At 35.2% G+C, this 21,145-nt stretch overlaps 1 protein-coding gene across 6 annotated transcripts in view; it reads right to left on the reverse strand.

Moving 5' to 3' along the window:
- Positions 1–3,902: 3,902 nt before the first annotated feature.
- The window catches only part of SBF2 (SET binding factor 2), a 267,969-nt gene continuing 250,726 nt past the window's right edge, over positions 3,903–21,145 (reverse strand). For all 6 annotated transcript variants that reach the window (XM_042784693.1, XM_042784694.1, XM_042784697.1 and 3 more), the window contains 7 exons: positions 19,806–19,933; positions 17,753–17,986; positions 11,484–11,588; positions 9,849–10,045; positions 9,318–9,405; positions 6,773–6,904; positions 3,903–6,473 (listed from right to left, as the gene is read on the reverse strand). In XM_042784693.1, the coding sequence (XP_042640627.1) occupies positions 6,375–6,473; positions 6,773–6,904; positions 9,318–9,405; positions 9,849–10,045; positions 11,484–11,588; positions 17,753–17,986; positions 19,806–19,933 (983 nt within the window). In that variant the 3' untranslated portion in view covers positions 3,903–6,374. The remainder of the gene's footprint in view (positions 6,474–6,772; positions 6,905–9,317; positions 9,406–9,848; positions 10,046–11,483; positions 11,589–17,752; positions 17,987–19,805; positions 19,934–21,145) is intronic.

Below are 21,145 nucleotides of genomic sequence, written 5' to 3' on the forward strand. Positions count from 1 at the left end.
CTCAAGTTGTCTTGAGATACCATCATCAAATAAGGAAAACTGTCCTTATCTCAAGTATTATATGAATTTAATTTAAAACAATTTAAATATGCATAATGTCTCACTGTGAAATGGCAAAGAGGTCTGAGAAAAGAAAAAGCAAAAAAGTTGCACAGAACTATGTTTTCAGGAAAAATTTGAATATCATGAGGCACCATGCATGCAGTGACCTAGGACAGGGGAGAAATATTTTTCAACTGAGGCCTTTCTGACAACCGCTAAAAAATGTTGTGGTAGTCCATAGCAAGTTGCTAGAGTATACGTGACCTTATTGACAGCAACAGTTAGTTTTGATATCAAAAATGGAAAATCTGCTTGCATGATAAAAATCTGTGCGAAGTATTCTTTGAACTAAAACACATTCAGTAACATAGGAAATAGCTACATGTTTGGTTTTTATTCCTAGGCTGAGAAACTTGTCACCTATGCCACTGTGTGGTCAGCTGTGTGGTTTTAACAACTGAAATAATAATTGATAAAAATAAGTTTATCTTAAAAATTATTTTCTCTACAGAAATTTGTGTCACTAAAGAGACAAAGTCTCAGAAGACTACTTCTGCAGGAAAAAGAGGATACAAAGCTTAGGTATTTTACAGATAAAACCAGATGTCTGATTGCTGTAGCAACAGTATGATACTGAGATTGTAGTAAGACCTGTAACTTGCCCTGACACAGCTAACGTACAAAATACACATAGTGGTCAGTAACATGATTCTACATAGCATAACTAACTCCTCAATTTATTTCCTGGCTTGGGTTCATTATCACTTGATGGGATATTTTCCAGGTTTTCAGGCATTACTACATACTCATACCAGAAAAGGAGACTTACTGTAATCTTTCCTTTGAGTCAGGAGCATGAAGTGGAAGAAGCCAAGTTAATTCTGACAAATCAAATTTTGACCTTTTTTTTGGTCTAGTTGTTTTGAGTAAAATAAGAAAAGCAGAAGAGATTTTTGAACCTAATTTCATTTCACTCTAAAGCAAATGCATGAAATTACTGACACTCATTCAGGAGGCACTACGAAGAAGCTGGATATTTAAATAAAAGCTCTAAGAAAATTTAAAAAGAGTATAATGCAAAATATCTTACAGGCATGTCAGTAGAACATCAACATTCAATCGCAATTGCATCACCAACTCTCCAATGTTTTTTTGTTTTTTTTGAAATTCCAATCCTAAATGATTTGCCTGCTCGAAACACTACAAAGACTTGAATGCTTTATACTAAACAATGTCAGTATTTTTGATTTAAACATGTTAGCGTAAGCATTTGCTTCAACCACTGCATTAAAATATTTGCCAATGATAATCTGCACACTGCAGAAAAAAAAAAAAAATCAAAGTTTTAACTATTGTGATGGCACAAAAACATATGCAAAACCTGAACATATAAGCGTTTAAACATGAGAGTGATTTTACCTGTACTACAGCTTACTATATTGAGCTTAATTCATAATTATACACAATTTTACGAAGTTGTAATTTTGAACTTACTGGAGGTCTTGATGTGAATAGAATTTTTAACTCACTGCACTACTAATGAAGATGGTCCACAGCCAGTGTAACCTGGCAAAGCCCTCAGTGCTGTCAGTGTGATGCTTGCTTCTTGAGCTACCTGATAATTTCTCCTTACTGAGAAAGCCTTTGCACAGAACACTCTTCCTCAGTGTTAAATTCAAAACAGTCTCGTCTGTCCGTGATTAAACAGGGATGTTGTACCTAGTATAAATTTTGGACAATTAATAGAGACTTTTAAAACAAAGGGAAAGGAAGAATATTGAACTATAGTTAGTATAAGTTATATATACGTTTATATACAGAGCAACCTGAAACAGGACAAAATGTAATTTCCCACTGGATGTTGACAATAAGCAATATTTTAGAGAAAGCAGGTAATGGATTAGAGCAGATCAGACCACTATGAACAAGATAAATAAGACAGTATTTTGGCTAGCTGTGACTAGCAATCTGGAATTCTAATTCAGCTGCCACTAGTACACCTCCTGGTTTGTAGGGTCTGCATAGAGATCAAGGTATAAACAAATAAATTATGTTGGAGAGTATGTCTTTAAAACACAGCTTTTACCTTTTGTTCCGAGATTGGGCTTTGAGAACTTTCTAGAAGTAACATACCGAATCCACATATGAAATAAAATATCTCAATTTAAGAAAGACTCTATGTCTTCTCAGGAATGACTCAGGTGAGCATTATGACAATCTCATCTCATTAAAAGCTGTGTTTATTTCATAGTTGCTTGCTAAACTGGAAATGACATCAGTGTTCAGTCCCTTCAGCTCTCGATGGGCAGTTTCGTGATGAAGGAGTAACTTCTATAACTGTCAGTGGTGAGAAGGGAAGTTAGTATCTGGGTTTTAATTACCAGAGTGTGATTGTGGATAAAGATGGTAGCCATAGTTGATTACACTTAATTGATTTATTTTTACAGTCTTAAAGGGTAGTGAATTAAAGAACTGAACAGTCCCTTTGGTCAAAAAGTCATATCAGCTTAGACTGGAAAGGTCTACAGTAGAAAAATTAAAAAAAAAAAAAAAGAAAAAGGTAAAATTAGTCTATGGAGATTTAGTATTATGCAAAACGAAACACAAACCCAATTCTTATCAGCAGTATTTGTATTGGTAATCCATTCCTTTGACAGGCTAGTAGGACTAGTAAGTAAAGACAGGAAACAATAGTGAACTTGCAGTGACTTATTTGACAGTCACTTAAGAAAAATTTGTATGTTAAAAAACTCAAAAAGGAAAATTTCTTAAATAATAATGTGGATGCTAATACTGCCCTTGGCTTGCATGGTAGCCAAAATGTGGGAAGAAACTGATCGAATGCAGACAAAAGCCCGAAAAGTAGGTGCAACAGTGATACTCAGCATGAACTTTGAAGTAGTAGATTTGTTTCAGTTTTCTGACTCCCCAAAGCAACCACAGGATAATCATGAACAGACAAAATATTTGAATGATCACAAATATGAAAAATGAGAAATGTGGTGCAGCCATTTAGACATACTCCAAGAATATTATAGAGGATGAAAAGGCAAAATGACAGTATTTGGACAAAATCACCAGATTTTTGTTATGTCTGCAATTCACAAAATATCAGATACAAATAATGCGTGTGGGATGTGATACAAAATTTTGAACATTTGTTCCTGGGTCTGTTAGCTGTTTGTGATTTATTACATAACCAGTGACCCACACATGTGGCATGCTAAGTATTTTATTATTTAGTATACTAATTCTAAAGTTTAATCAAAAGTAAGGACTTTCCTAGAAAATACTTGTATGTTAGACAGGAAAGACAAATAACTAATGTAATATACCACTAACAACTCTTCAAAACTTTGATGACTCTGAACTCTCTTCATCCTGCCACCTACTACGTGGGCATTTTGTTACTCAGCACAGAGAAGGGCAAGCATATATCCCTTATATAAAGCCCCTGATATTTCTCTTTTCTATAGTAAGAATGTTATGATAAACAGTATGGGAACAGTGATATGACACTCCAGAGGGAGCACATGTTTACCGCATCCTCAACTCCTGGATGGGTTCCTTTTTCTGGGAAATTTTCATAGAATACCAAGATGGATCCCTTTGTACACAGAATTTTTCCCAAGCAAATTCTCTGTTCCTTATTCTCTACTTCTGCTGGCACAGCTCAAACACACTGACAAACCCTGCATTTATACCATGCTAACTTTTCCATATTCACAGCCTCTGTTTGAATCTTCATTTTGTATAGAAGAGACCCTCAGGGACACTGCAAACTTTGTGTACTCAAACCAAGAGCCTGTGCCTACAATTCCTTTGCATATTCCTTATATAAACACCACAAATATCATATATCTTATTTCAGCTTTTATTTGAATATTTTTAAGTTAAGTTGCTCAAGTCCATTTTCCATCAATACAGACACTAAAAACTGAGATCAACATTTAAGGCAACATTAGCATCCATGCCAAGTTCAAAATGCAAACCTTACATCTAAGCACCACAGCATCCAAGAATTGTCACAGGTCCCCTACCTCCATCACACATTCCCTTTCCATTTTAACTCTGCTATCCCACACTACACTTAGTAATTAAATTTTGATGCACATTCTCAAGTAAAACCCTGTCAGTTTTTATATTTTATTTCTTATGAACTAGATAATTTTTGCATAAGGTGATATAAAGGAGTGAGATACATTTCAGGGTGAAAGTATGCAGCTGATTTATGTTGTGATACCATATAGGATTGTTTTTAAAAAATATATTTAACATCATTATTCAATGACTTAGTAAGAACATTATATGTATTTAGCCTTTTAGTAAAGGCTATACATTGAGACTTGTTAGAATGAGAATTTTGCTTTAAATTCTGATTTCTTTAGTCTTTAGTGTTGCTGTTGACAAGTGTTTGAGTTAAGGATGCTGAAGTGGAACTTTTATGTATGAATATTTACAAGTATACAAAAGACCACATAGTTTTTAATACACCCACTAATCTTAATACAGAGTAAATATGGATTTGTCTTGTGCCTGTGGAAATATTTCAACATGTGGATCTTGCTTTTTTATCTTTTACAGTAAAAGGAAAGGTTTTACTTTTCCTTAAGAAGTGTATTTATTACAAGATGGTTAGCATACATATATCACATAACATAGAGTTAAAATTAACTAGTTACAAAATAAGCAGTGGTATGTATATTTTCATATAACCTAAGAACAGGATCAGTATTTTACAAAGTACATATAAAAGTACTTCATATACAAAGAAAAATACAAATGTGCAAACACCATTGTCACAGGTGGAAATCTGTCAATTGAAAAATGCTAGAAAAATCCTTCATATTTTTGTTTTGAAATTGAAAATGCATTAAAAACATCTGCATTTCTTATTGTGTGTGGTGAGAAATTTTTGTTCCTCTCTGACAAAATACATTAGTTATAAAAAAACCCCACAAACAATAACTGAAAAAATCTTATAAGTATAGTCAGTTTGGTTAGGCTGACATTAAATTACAAGCAGAATGTCTGGAAAAATGAGAAAATAGTGAATCATATATACAAACCTTTTGTAATATTAGTGTGCTATTTAACATATTAACATTTCAAAATAAAAACAATGGCTTAATTACCCACATATTCTACTCAATGCCATCACTATTTGTAGACTGTAAAATTTCTACTAATTTGGGGCTATTAAAAAATGTCTTGCCAGGGTTTTAAGCTGAACAAACACAATTTTATCAAATGTAAAAATCTATAAACAGTCTTCCAATTCATGTGCAAAAAATGTTTAAAAAGTATCAAATCACGACACATCAAACCTGATTATGTACATATTTAATATCTCTAAATGTTGTTAACTAGCTAGTATTGTTCTGCTATAAATAACTTACCTCTGTCCTGCAAAATGTCTGCATTTTAAAGATTTCAGTGCAAGTGCTTGCTTCATTGTTTAGTGCATTATCATGTTCGTTATTTTTTATTTTACAGTGAGCAGAACAGCATATAAATTAACATATAAAACTCACACATAAGAGATCTTTCTTGTACTGAATTCCCAGTTTGTTGTTTTCCATTTCTCCTGGATAGTGTTGGCCAGTTTTCTTTCATTTATCCCATTGTAATTGCAAACAGAACCTAAAATAAAAGTGCTATAATCTTCAGATAATCCCTAGAATTTGAAATTCCATAACAACATTGCAGAAGTGCTCAGTTGAGCACAAGATTGGAGAATGACATGCGCACACTGAGAAGACACTTGAAAGTCTGGCATCGGGTAATTTCACTTTTTGGTCTCAAAATATCAACTGTCTATAAACATTGGCAACCTGATATGTGTGTCACTGGACTCACAAGCTTTATTTATTTATAGGAACTGTAGACATGTTCCCTCTCATCCATGACTAGTTTGGAAATAAGAACATTCTGCTTAAAAATATAAATAAAGTGAAAATACACTTCCTGTTGGGAGGGAAAATTTCTACAGTTTCCTCTGGACAGGTTTCCTAACAGAATAGCTCTGAAATGAGAAAACCAGGATTAGATGATAGTGCAAATACAGCCCACTTTTATAGCTAGGAATTGTACTGAAGAAAGTGGAAATTCAGGATAAATGGATTATTATTTTTCAAAGTCCTCCCTGCAGAAAAAAAATAACAGTTACAGTGGTTATAATTATTAAACAGAAAAGGAACTTTAGCATTTTTATGAACTTTTATGGCTGAAATGTAAGGAAGGCTGGTTCTCCGTCAGTAACATTTCAGAACTTAGCTTCTTACAGGAAGCAATGCTTTAAACGTGTCTTTATTGTGGAGTGTTTTTTCTTTCTAAGCATCTGAAATGCAACTCTGGATTCTATCCATCCATTGTTGAGCACTCTGTGCATCCTGGGCACAAAAATTATATACACGCTTGTTTGTCTTCAACTGCAAAGGAAAAATAAGAACATGAAGACAGACAAGTCAACACACAAAATAGAAAAATAAACTTGCAAACTTTAAACTGTAATACTCTATGTAGTAATTGGGTCTAAATGTAACGTTTTTTGAACTTCTGCTGTTGAGAGTGAGGGCCAGATACTAGCTGTGTAAAAACTTTTTGTCTTGAGTTCGCATGACAGCTCCTTCCTAGCTCACACCTTTCAGCAGGACTGAAAGTGGTAGGTTAAACACACCAAGAAAAGAAAGTTTTACATAAAGATCAAGGAAAGACCAGATATACTTACATCAAAAAATGCTTTTTCACTTGCATGTTTTGGGGCTCCAATTGTTGGAGAAGCAGGAATCACAGTTTCTACTTCTGCAAGGTCTATGTGTCCCTTACAGCTTGTATCCTCACCGGAATCATAGTATCGCAGCTAGACCACAAGACACAAAAAAAACCAAGAATATCCAAACATGCTATTTAGATGGACCTTTCACCACTTCTTCTCTTTTCCTGGACACAGCTTGGGGACATAGAGTGGTAAGGTGAGAGGCACAAATATTATTAGGACCCAAGGATATCAGACATGGGAAATTTCTAAGACACCACTGACAGAAACCAGAGATTTGGTATATACAAAATGGTGGGACTGGTGATAGCCCTTAACTGGCCAGTCCTCTATTTGATATTTCTGGGTAACAGCCAAGCATCCACCGTTTGCTCCTGTGTGGACATGGAGTTGGGGGAGGAGCATTTTGTCACCAGAGTTTCAGAACAGAGAAGCTTCAAATAGTCATGTACTGTTTCTGGGCAGAGGACGTGTGAAGGATGAAAGCAGAACGTGGTCTTTAGGATTCAGCATTCCTGATCAGTTCTAACGGTTCATTACATTGAAACTTAACACGAAAGCTTTACTTCACCAAGGAGTTAACAGAATATTTCTTCTCTATATTTCAAGAATTTAAAATGATCAGCAAAACTTTAAGTAAGTATAATTATAGATAATTATAAACCACATAGGAAACTCACATTTTCCTATACTGCACTTAGTGGTTGAATAAAGCTGCTGCTTTTTTTTCTTCACCCTCCTTGCGATGATACTTTGATATGAATGTTAACCACCCTGTAAACTGAGTTTTAATATTCAAACAAGTTCCAGAACAGAAAATCTGATACTTGCTTTTTTTTTAAAAAAAAAAAGAAAAAAAAGAAAATATCCCATAAACCAATGCAAAATAGTAAAGCAAACCTTCACAGCAAAGGTCAAACAACAGAATTCCAACTAAGATTGATATGTATTACTCCTACATCTATGATCCTTAGGAGGATATTTGGTTATATAAAAAATGTAAATATTTTTTTCTTCTGCAAAATTAACATTCTCTTGTATATCAAGAAGAATAATTATAATCAGCAAATCAGCACTTTTGTTGGTATTTTACCACACTAATTTAAAACGCTAATTGAAGATTTCTATAGATGACTGTCTTTTTCTGTATTACATATTTTGAAGTGTATTCATTACAAGAAATTAATATTTTTAAACCAAAGTGTAGATGAGTCTCAGAGATTACGACACACATCGTGTGGAATAATTGGCTCAGTGAAGATTACTGCCTGATGACCTAACATTTATTTAAAGTACACAAGACCACAAATTTCTACTGCAGAATTCTGGCATACATTATAAATTGAGTGAAATAAAAGAAATCCCCTCTGTTTTTAGTGCTCCTTGCTGTACACAATGATTTGTCAGAGTATTTATGAGTAATTTTGCTACTAAATTTACATCATTACGACTAATCTAAAATATTGCTATATATGGGACCTTAAATTATTGTTCAGTCAGGAATTTGGCATTTCAGGACTTTTAGGAATACAGATTTGAGATTAAATTCTAACTCATTTTAAGTAATTCACAAAATTCAAACTCATTTCAGATCAGTCTGTGATCCTGTTCTCCATATTCGAAAACACTTTAATGCAAAGATTCCAGGTCAGATTTCTCAAATGCAGGTTACAGGAAAACACTAAAAAGTCAAGTGAGGTAAATGAATTTTTCTGCTGAAGCAATTCAGTTTGTGATTTTCCAGAGTATGTAATGCCCTTTCATTTTCAAAGAAAAATGTTCATGGCAAAGTGCTTGAGGAACAAAGAGGCTGTTAAATACACACTGAGCATGCAATAACTAGTATGGTTTCAACATGAATGCCTGAATTAAACTTGCTATCCCTTACCATATTAGCTCTCAGCATCGCAGTTGTACTCTAGGTTTTTCACTCTTTAGTTCAGAAAGAGTTTTTTTTTCTTTTAGAAACTAAAGAGGTCATATTAAAGGGCAAATTATGCTCACCACTTAATTGCTAAGTGACATTCTAGAGTTAGCAGTGCTTTCTAAAAATTGTATTGCTTGAATACCACAATGCCCAGAAAATGTCCTCAGGCATTACCTGGCTTTTTTTTCCCCTGAGGCATGAAGCAGGCAAAAAATATTTGGGCCCAAACAATAATGCATGACTTCCAGTCCAAGAAGTCTTTTATGATTATAGGCTAAACAGTTATCACTGTTCAAAAAAACCCCCAAAATACTAAAAAACGTCTGTCCATTCAGAATGCTGTAGCAGCTGCAAGATACACAAGATAAACATAGATATATGGTCTATAATGATTAACACGTGCATTGCATAGTGGGGAATTAAAGGGAGTTTCAACCCTCTAAAGTAGGTTTCACTGCATCTGGAAATAATCATTATTAGTATTGTTTGTAAAATCAATCTAAACAAACACAGTAAATAAAAAAGCAGCAAACTAGTCATAAAAAAATCCATTATCTGAAAAAGTTTTACCTGGTGTTTTGTCACATCCAGCACAAACCAGCGAGGTTTCCAACCTTTCAGTAAAGCTCCTCTTTTGTATAGCGTACCTTCAAATGATCTGAAAGGTACAGAAAATACAAATGGCAGGTGATTCTGTAGTATGAATAGTGGTGATACATAAAAGCCCTAAAATGACTACATACATATTCAAACACTTCTTTTACTGCAGTAAAACAAATTGGTTTTAAAACAATAGTTTAATTATTGGTAACTGTGATACACTGATAATAGTAGATAAAAAAATCTACTATTTCAATACTAGATGCATTAAATGTGCAGGTACAATTAGCCTGGACATATAAAGGAGAAGACTGAAAGATACTGCTAGGAGATAGAGGCCCACCCATCGAGACAACTAAATGTAATCAAAACCACAAAGAAGGAATAAAGTCGTCACAAAGCATTCTTTGCATATGAAAATTTACTAGTTTTTTTTCTAAAGCAGAGACTTGTATCAATCTAATACAAGATTCACAAATACTCTATGATGATTTAGTTTACCTATTTTCATCATTCTTCGATGTGAAATGATTGTACAGCGTAGTTGTTCTTCTATCTACTCCATTAGAGGGAGACACACTTGCACTTTGTTCCTCACCCAGTCCACTGTCAGGTATTTCCAACAAAGACCTCTTTTGATAGGAATGTAGATTAGCTGACATCACCCCTCCTGAGGAGCCAGAAGGATGCCTCCGGAGCTAAAAAAGATGAAAATAAAAAAGGTAATGCAAATGTGTCTTGCATTATGAGACTCTCAACATTATACTGATAATATGTGGTACAACACATAAATTGTCAACTATCATGAGGCAAAAAAAATCTTCATAATACAAGTCAGTGCTGTCTCAGAAAAGAAGTCAGAGGTATGGCAATTCAATGTATTTCTTAAGCAGAAGGGTTCACACAGTGTGAGAAATCAGTATTGCAGAAAAGCTGTGTATATTTCAGTGACAATCTTGAACAATGTCTCCATTGCTTTCTCAGAAGCATCCATCTAGAACTAGTCAGACATTTGGATACAATAAATTTCCCTAATTTCATAAAGGAAGGGAAAGGAAGGAAGGGAGGAAAGGGAAGAAAGGAAAAAGAGTGCAGTTTCCAAGGGCTACTTTATAGTTCCAAATAATTTTAGTAGAATCTCAGTAACCTGGAATAAGAGGGGATCCTGAATTTGGTCTTAATCTAAATGACAGCATCCTAGAGAAAGAGTTTTTTGGGGTTAACACTTAGCTATTGCATTTACCTGAGAATCCTTAAATAACAGCTAGGACAGGAGACTGATATCAGGTATATTTACACTTGCATTTTATTTTCTGCTTCCAATTAAAAAAAAAAAATCCTCTGCTTTGCTAAGATAAAACACTTCTCATCTTGATTTCGTCTAGGGTATGAAGTGAACTTGAATGACTGACAGACATAAAGCATGTGGTTTTGTTGAGAACAAAGGGCAAATAATAATGTAATGCTGCAGACTAACCATTGCATGGAGGCTGGCAAATTTGAACAAGAACATGAAGCTGAAGAGTTAGGTACAGTCTTGAGCTGGTAACACACTGTGCCAAGTTTATAGGGAAAGCTCACAAAAAGCAGTATCTAACATTCTTTCTAGTCCATGTAGATAGCAAAAAGGCAGCCTTTGACTTAGAAAATATTTATATTGTCAGCCATTCTTTTTACTGCCGTCAAGAATTAGAAACACAAGCATGAATACTTCCTACCTTTACTTGAATCTACAATTCCAAAATTCCATAATTCCATTTAGAGATGGAAATATCTTTACTTATCTCTGAAACTCTGTGATGTCCTTTTGACTACCTTCAGGAACTGAGTTTTTTTGTATTTCAAGAATCTTTAAAATATATAAATTTGTATATTTGTGTATTAGTAAAATGCTCATGCCGATTTTGTCTGCATGCCTCAATCTGCTGTGGAAAAGCCATTAGATAAATAGCACAAGTACAAATACATCTTTCTACATGCAGAAATACAGAGCCAGTATCACAGGTTAGAACAACATACTCAATTTTTCAAAAGCAGTATTTTACTCCAAGAAATACAGTGATTTTGTCAGTGCCTTGGGTAGCCTATATAGCAGGAATGGAATTATTCTATTGGATAAACTCTTCTACTACTTACATTGTCTTGTCTGGTGTCATCCTTTAGATTCATTTTGACCCTTTCCCACAAAAGCTGCCACCTTTCCGGGTTCTGATTTAATTTACTTTCCAACCTTTCGATTTCCTGAAACAAATAACGTGAGTTTTCTTAAGGATAAACATTTCTAACTGATCACTTCCGGGCAATCATTTACATACAACCATTTTCTAGTCAGTATTTTTACACAGGGAAGTTTTAGGTCATACTGCCCAGTAAGGTACAAAAAACAGCTATAAACTCAAATCAGACTCAGGAGTCAAAAGCAACCAAGTCCAGCCCCAGCCACATCATTCTTGCATGTCAGAGGTTGGAGGAGCCATTATGCTTTCAATTCTCTGCCAGCTCTCCTGAACACACAAAATTCAACACCAACATGACAATAATAAGGATAGGCTATATTTTATAAAAATATTTATGAAGAACAAATTCTGTGGTGTGACACCAACATTGTACATTGCCAATATTAACATTTACCCTGGTTTATAAAATGTGATACAAAGCTGAAATAAAAGAAGGAAATGAAACAGAAAGATTTATTCAATTTGGATGGCAAACTGTAACAACATGTTCTTGTTGTGGAACTTGGGAATATGACCTATGTTGATAACCTCCCGTTAGGGTTATTTCCTGTTAATAAGACAGTGCATGCAAAGTTAAGTAAAAAGAGGCAATTTAATTAGTTTACATTTACTTGTGAACACTCATTGATACATTTGTCACTACTTTGATGTGTGGTCCATACTCCTTGCTGTACTTCCTTTCTATATTCTTACTTTCAACAACTATATTGTTATGAAAATCTGATTCTTAATGAAATCAAATTAAAAACTCAATTTTGCAAATCCAATTAAGAACTGATGATAGAACTAAAGAGTGCCATAGGACAGAGAATTCCCATGTTATATAAAAGCCAAGTAAAAGCCAGGACATTTATTGTCAAAGTAGAGACAGTAAGTCTCTGACTTTATTTACTTCTATTATACCAAATGATTAAAATAGATTTCATAATATTCTCTAACTCCTATTAGTCTTTTAGAATGACAGTTTCTTCAGGAAATTGTTACTGATAGAAAGACTTAGAGAAAATGACTATAAGGGAAGAAAACATTTTGACCAGGAAATTAACTCCTGAACTAAATTTTGAACTGTGAAGTGAAAATAAAAAAAGCCAGTATTTGACAGTGTAACAGGAACAAAGTATTTCTACAAACTCTTCCCTGTTGGGAAGACTAATGGCTTCTCTAGATTACTTATTCCTCTTTCACAGTGCTGAGTGTAAAACGCTTCCTGATGGGATCTATACAACTGAATCAATTTACCACAGACTTTTTATGTAAAAGGCTTTCCAAATTGCTGCAAAAGGATAAAACTATTTAGTGCTAAAAATCAGTCAGCTTTTAATCTGTTCGTTCTCTTTCTGCCCTAATCTTGACTTCTGAATGTGAATTATTCTCTGCAGAATCTGGAAGTAACTGAAACTTGTTACTTATCAACAGGGTCACATTTGTTCTTTTTTTGGATTCCCAATGAAGAGTGCTTCCAGAACTCAAAACGAAAAACTTTCAACAATCTCCTATATATAACTTGAGAAGTTAGGAATAAATTCTCCTTTAATAAACCCCATGTAAAAAAATTACATGGCAATAAATCACTAAGATTTATTCTTGACCTTCAGTTTCAGACTTTACTAAAAACATCAGATTTTTTCCCTTCCATGAGTGGAATGGACTATGAAAAATTCTTTACATTTATCTTTCTGATTCATCTCCTGTTGCCGAGACTTACAGGAGCAGAAATCAATATGTATAAAAAGCAAGGTTATAACAAATACAACTGTATGAATATCCATTTCCTGAAATTAGTAATTACAAGCAAATACTGTTACTGTGTCTTTCAAAAGATGCATCTGCTAAGTAATATTTGAATGGTACAGACAGGAGTTAACTCTGCAGACACCCCAGAACTCTGGAGACTCACCACCTCCTCTGTATCCACAATGGGTTTTTGCACACACAAAATAATGTGGACAAAGTCCTACAGTAGTGAACTGTCTTTACTGTGACAGAGCACCCTGGTTTGGAAGCCCTTCCTTGTCAGTATTTTCTCTTCAACTCCTGGGCTAGAAGGATTTGGAGACTTTGACTACAAATGGAAGGATGCTGAATGTGTATCCAGTGACTGAACTGCTGCCTCTGTCAAGTGTTCTACTTGTGTGTGCAACAAACTATATATGACTAGTAGTTCAATATTTGGAATAAACTTTTTGGTTCAGGCCCCACTTTGATGGATCAGCCTTTTTGGCACAAAACTAAAAGTTATAAACCAGCTTGCAATCCTAAGTGCTATTTTTATTGTTTTGCCGGTTATTCATTGACCCCATATATAGCTTTAGTTCTTTATGGCATATTTTTACGGCAGTTAATTTGGGTGACTGGCAATCTGATGTGGAATCTTAGAGTTTGCCAACCTCTGAGCAACACCATCTAATGTTAAGTGATGTAACTGCTTATTTGTAAGAATAGGACACGTAGGTTCATCTCTCACAGTTCTTGAAAGTACTGGAATCTGAGCCACTCCCAATGAATTATGGGGACTGAATACCTTTCCTTTTTAGGAATGTTAGCAAATTAGTGGGAAAGAGTGAAGATGTGTCTGTTCTCAAGGATTTGACTTGCATTTTCACAGAACTATAGGTAGATTACCACCTCTAATATAACCAGCAACTAGACATATATCACAGAATGGCTGAGGTTGGAAGTGACCTCTGGAGATCATCTGGTCCAACCCCCTGTTTAAGCAGGGCCGCCTTAAGCCAGTTGCCCAGGACTATGTCCAAATGGCCTTTGTGTATCTCCAAGAATGGAGACTCTACAACCTCTCTATGCAATCTGTGCTACTGCTTGGTCACCTTTACAGTGAGAAAGTGTATCCTGATGTTCAGATGGAACCTCATGTGTTTCAGTTTATGCCCATTAGCTCCGGTCCTGTCACTGAGCACCGCTGAAGAAAGAAGCTCCATCTTCTTTGCAACTTCTCTTCAAATATCTATATACATTGATAAGATTTCTCCCTGAGCCTTCTCTTCTGCAGGCTAAACAGCCCCAGCTCTCTCAGCCTTTTTTCATATGAGAGATGCTTCAGTCCCTTAATCATCTTTGTGGCCATTTGTTGGACTCTGTCCAATAGCTCCATCTTTCTCTTGTACCAGGGAGCCCAGAACTGGGCATAATACTCCCAGTTTAGCCTTAGCAAGGCTGAGTAGTGGGTAAAAATCACCTCCCCAGCCTGCAGGCAACACTCCTAATCCAACACTGGACACCACTAGCCGGCATTGCTGCAAGGGCATGTTGTTGGCTCATGGTCAGTTCGCTGTTCCCCAGGACCCTTTCTGCAAAGCTGTTTTCCAGCTGGGTGCCACCAGTATACATTGCTGCATGGGGTTGCTCCTCCCCAGCTTCAGGATTCTGCACTTCCCTCTGCTGAACGCCATTCAGGTAAGTTAGCTCACTTACAGTGGTACCACAACATACTCGTGTCAAAGGATCATTTGAAGAGCTAGGCTTTATGGGAAACATTTAACCCGGAATTTTAGCCTGCACTGAAGACATGGCTCTTTGATGTGCTACACTGTGGTATTATTGAATTTTACAAGCAAGGAAAGCAAGTGCTTACAAAAAAAAAAAAACAGGAGCAGGAACCACCAAGTTCCTGTCAAATTAGTTGGTTTTGAGTTTTGTGAAGAAATCTACCTTTTTTAAATGGCGAAATTATTTTAAAATTATTTGCAACTAATCTCTGAAAGAGAAAATAGAGGCATAGGTGTGCTGTTTCACAATTACCTTTAATTTCCTTTAAAAAATGGATGGGTAGCTACTCTTACTATTGGTACCTTGTTTCTGATTTCTATCATGCAGAAAGGCCATCAGAAAGCGGTCTTAAAGGGAAGCGCCTTTGTTTGGATCTTCTTTTGAACATTTATGTTTCCAAAGAACACTTTCGAGAATTTAAGATTTGAACAACCTAGCTCATATTGAGAAGCTTTATATAGAGATCTGTATTTTATTTTATATAGAGATCTGTATTTTAAATTGCATTTTATCATTTGCAATCTTTAAAAGGCTTCATGTAAGACTAAATCAATGAAATGTGCAGATTGGTTAACTTCCTAAAACTCATAAGCATAAGGATTTGTGGAAACCATAGAGCCATCACACACATTTGGTTAGAGGCGGATTGTTATGTACCCAAAACACCCTAGAACATTTACTGCTAAAAATTACACTTTTTGCTCTTCATAGAAAAGCACCACATTCTACCAAGGAAAATTCTGAATGAAAACACTGAATAACTTCTGCTTCAGCTTTACATCCTGAAGAGCACTATCTAGTTTTCAATTGAAAAATATCTTTAGAACAAACAAATTTGGGGTCATCATTATAAACTAAGGGAGAATCAATCTTCCCTAGTAATTTACCATTGCTAAATATGGTCTCAGTTCAAATATTTTCTGGACACCAGCACATTCTCAATTGATTTATCATTAGAGAGGTCTTTCTCCTAAATCAGCAATAGACCTAAATTAACATCTTGTTTTAAAAGAAGGTTCACTTTGCTTTTTAAACAGAAGATTATTTTTATAACCTTTATACAACCTCTTCAAAGTTTTCCAAATGTTCCTCTCTATTGCTATCTTTTATTACTATAATCTAATCCACAAATAACATTTAAACTCTATAAAACCTGACCGATATATCTTCAGAATATAATATGGCTAATTTCCCTGCTATATGACAGTTTCTCACAGTTGTGGATACAGATAATTTGGCATCTGCCTCAGAAAGAAATGCAGAACAACATTGTTGCTATATTCCTGATGTACTTCTGATCTCTAGTTACCTGATATGAAAGCTCTCTTTTTTTGCTAAAGAATCCCCGATATGACCTCTTGCATTTGTGAAGTTATAAGCTCTGAGAAGTTCTGGCTATCTTATTTTGAGTTAAAGGGAATTTTACAGGTGATATTTTTTTTAATTGGGCATTGTTCCTGTGTTTGATCAACTATGGTTGGAAGGAGTGGCCTAAAAGAAAATTGAGGAATGTGCCAGAATGAAGCTGACTAGCAAAAGCAAGTCAATCCTCAAGGACTCAAATACATTCAGAAACTTCATGCCTTAAGACTTTACTAAAAATCCTCTTCGATTCAGAGGAGTTTGGGGACCCACAGCACATCCCAATTTTCCAAGTATTTCAATATTTGGCTCCATAATCCCAGTTTTAATATAAAGTCTGCAAATAGTTTTCAAAATAAAAAACTGTACATAGTGATGTGTATCTGAATATGCATGTGGCTTGAAACAATAGCTCCAGGAAGCAAAGAATGCCCTTGTCATTTTCCTGCACTATCAATTAAGATTATTATCTAAATATTAGGACTGTCAATTATAATTAACCAACAAATATTTAAGAAAACATAGATTTTAAATCATTCTAAATAACTACAACAGTTATAATGATAATGGGATCCTTGTTCATCCTCTAATAAAGGACAAAACCTAACCAGTGTACATGAGTCCAAACAAGAAAAAGCCAAAATCAAGCATCTATTTCAAGTACCAAAATACTCTGAAGAATCTAAATTTACCAGTTCGGTCCTAGTAAACATCAATAAACTAAGAGCAATTATGGAAAGCTTTTTTGAGAAATTCGGGCCAAAATGTTCCGTTTATGTTTGTGTATCTACTTCCCATTTGTTAAAATTAATAGGTGTCAGATTCTGTTTTCTGATCTGTCTGGAAATCTGGGTCTTTGTCATTTTACCACACAGCTACTTTAAACTGAGTAGAAAGAGCACAAGAAAGCTAGATTCAACATTTGCCCAAATGAAAATAAGTTTCTGCGTTTCTTATAAAAGGCAGCCTAAAAATTTATTATGTTACCCTATTATTTAAAAAAGACTGAAAAAATGAATCCATGACTGGATTTCTCATAATTATTAACTACTAATAACGTGTACTCCCAGAAAAGTGTTCATTCAAAACACTATAAGCTTTGCAGGAAGTCTGTCTGATTCCCAGACCAACCATCACATCTCAAGATCAACCAGTCACTTTTACTAAATACCTGTTTTGACATCTATCATGATTGTTTTAATAACAGTCTATCTATAAGGCAATAATTTAAATAAAAAGTAAATATTAATTTCATGAGCATAAGAGAACTTATTTGTTCTGTGTAACACATGTACTTACATTTAAAAGGCTGCTGATGGCATCAGGTTGTATTTTTTTAACATCATCATAACATGGCCATACTATTTTTCTCTTGGTCTGAGAGAGTGAACCATCCGTTTGGTCAGCTTCCTCTGAAACACTGCATTTTGCAGTTACCATGGTCCAATCATAGGAAGGACCTGTAGCCAAAATCTCTTCTACATAATAATCCCACTTTTTGAGGCTGGACATATTTACATTTGGTTTCAGTGCCTATTTGAAACAAAGTTTTGTTATAATGACAGAAGTTGAGTTTCAGACAATACTTACATTTTCTAGATTATTCTGAAATGAACGGTGTATTGCACTGAGTGAGTAGTGCTGCAGTTTGCTAATTTCCACAGCAACACCTTGGTTCAGTCAGATCAAAACCTAGCTTTGGGAATATACTGCTCATTTTTATCCTTCTACTAAACCAGGTGCATACCAAGAACTCTTAATTCAGCATACTTAGTTGGTACCATCACAGTCTTTGTGTCTCCTGTTAAAGATACAAAAGGCACTCAATAGCAATCACCCTTCTGTTTTCTCAGCATAAAAATCCAAGACCTTTTACCATCAGAGAAAAGAGACAGACTCTACAGTGCCACTTGGAAAAGACACAGTAATATAAAGTAGGCAGCCAGAGACTGTAGATCTTTCAGAGTAGTTTAAAATGGATCAATTTGTATTTAAAATGTTGGAGCTTTTTTTTTTTTTTGTTTGTTTGTTGTTATTTGTGTGTGTTTTTTTTTTCTTCTTTAAAAAATTAAGGTAAGACTTTCAGTTTGCATGTACCTTACTTGAAAGGAATTACTGCCTCAAGTGAATAGGCAATTTTAAAGTCTGAAGAGTGATCCTCAGTCATAATGACTAATTCTGCTATTATGACACCATTTCATATGAGGAAAAATTGTTTCTTCTAAAAAAAGAAAAAAGCCACTATCAAAATACCGAAAGCTACTCCTGATTGCTTACTAATTAGGCCACTGCTTACAGTAAAATGGATGGAACATACAGCAAACAAGCAGCCCATCAAGCTCCAAATTCATCACAGTGATGGTTGTACAGAGAAAACAGATGATTCTCTAAACCAAAGACAGCTGAAGCACTTTCTAACCACTGAATGCCACCCTGTTTCCTCCCTCCTCCCTCTTGCACCACCACTTTATTAAGCAAGTTTAAGTGTGCACACCTGTGTGTGGGTTGAAGGCTGCACTGTTGACTGCAATAATGATCTGATGCACTCAAAATACCTTATAGCAAATAATCTTTTTTTTTTTTTAAATGAGGTCAGTTTATACAGCAGATTTGGGTGCTATGTATGCTAAGTTACAATATGGTGAAACAACATGAGGAAAAAGGAAAACCAAGAAACACCAACAAAAATACCAATAGTGCCATGGCCTCTGAGACAGCAGAGACTGTCCTGTCGTCACGTTTTCTGGTCACCAGCAGTGGACAGACATGCAGACAAATGATTTATCAGGGTGAAGCTCACTGCCAAAGCAAGGCAGAGCAGCATAGGAATGAACATCTGTGGAGCAGTGGATGGCAGGAACATCTTAAAAGAGCCTTGTCTCCAGAACTACAGTAAGATCAGCACCCTTTTCTGGCAGTTCCTGAGATATCTTGATTGCTTCTTCCCCAGCTATTGCAGAAGTCTGTAATTTCCCCGTAACTGTGTTTTGCAGTATGTAGGTTTTTTTTTTTTTTTAATAATCTGTGCAAACTTTAAGATTATTTTTATAATAATTCATATAATTAAATTAAATAAGCCAAAGATTCTCATTCACCTCAGTAGGATGCATAAATACATGTTCCAGAATTTGGCCCTTTAAATTACATCTCCGTAACTAAGATGACTGAAAATATAAGCCTACAAAACACTGCTCCAGTCAATCATGGTGGGTCAACTTTGTCCACCAAGTTCTTAATTCAGTTGAGAAGAATTAGGACAGCATAATGTACTCAAGGAATCACTCAGAATAACAAAAACACCTGTTTTTTGTTTTGGTGGTTTTTTTTTTGTTTTTTTTTTTTTTAATCATACCTCTATTTCAGCAGGTGCATAGAGGTAATTGAAGAAAATAGGGCTCCTTTTGTGCATCTTTTCAATACATTCCCAAATACAAATTCCTTTTTTGGCATGTTTATCTCCTTTATCTTCAAACAATGTCCCTAGAGAAAATGACAGCAGCAAAATACAGCTTTATGATAACACATAACAAACACTAAAGCATAGTCAAAAGGAATTTCACAGGCTAAATGTATAGTTAAATCAACTATCAAAGGCCACTGCAACAAGACATTGTATTTGATGAAACAACTGCTGAGCCTTGCAACTGCAACTGTTCATGAATATCCATTTCTGCCTGCAACTATGCTGACTCAGCAGACCACCATGCTCTGTTAACTGATTCTGCCCACCACCCCCACCAGTCACCAGCCCTTCCAATCTGCTGGACCAGCTGCACCTGAAATTACTTGCTAACTCATTTGGCGGAAAACAAATTGGGCTAGCATAAAGAAGACTGCCATAGATTTGTGCTATCTGAAATGACTCTGGAAGGGCATATAGTTTATCCAAAGACTACTGGAAACAGGATTTTATATTGCATGAAATGGTATTTGAAAGGAATTACCCCTAAATAAACAAACAAATCGCCGCAAACTGTAGAACCATGTAACAGTCCAGGTTGGAAGGAACCACAGGAGGTCATAGATTCGAACTCCTTGCTTTTGTTCAGAGGAAGGTAAATAATGGAAATTAACTTTTTTGTTGAAATAAAATGGTTGCTCAACTTTAGTCTGTTCCACAGGTACTGAAGTTCTTAAGAAAAGCATTCAAATTGACCATATGCCATGAGAGCCACCCACAAAGCAATGAAAAATTCAGAGCACGTAAGTGTTTTGCTTAGCGAACAAGTTCCAAAAACAGCCTCAACTGTGGTTGTGTAGTCTTTTTAAGAGAGCTCTCATGGTAGATAAGGCCTTGGAACCAGTCTAGCTGCACATGACAGATGGCATAAAAAGGAAATGTAAAATAAGAAAAATATTGAAAAGAATGCAAGAGAAAGAAGTGAGAGAATAGATGGAAAGGCTTTCCTTTCCTGAAACCTCATGCCCTCTCTGAAGGATTCCCAAGGACTTTGCTACTGTTCAATTAAGGTATTTAGTAGGGGAACCTGAACCATGTGGCTAAATTGCTAAAAAGTCATGAATTCAGAAAATTCTACATGTTCTTCACATTCATTTTGTTTTATATTCCTGAAATGGAATTCATTACATCATCACCATGCAATTACTGGATCACCTCAAACTAGGCAAATTTTTGTAGACCAAATACTGACGAGAAAAATACCCACAACTACAAACTCATTATACAATAAA

The sequence above is a fragment of the Tyto alba genome, unplaced genomic scaffold (assembly GCF_018691265.1).
Source record: "Tyto alba isolate M040663 unplaced genomic scaffold, T.alba_DEE_v4.0 Super-Scaffold_8, whole genome shotgun sequence".
In the NCBI taxonomy this organism is placed as follows: Eukaryota; Metazoa; Chordata; class Aves; order Strigiformes; family Tytonidae; genus Tyto; species Tyto alba.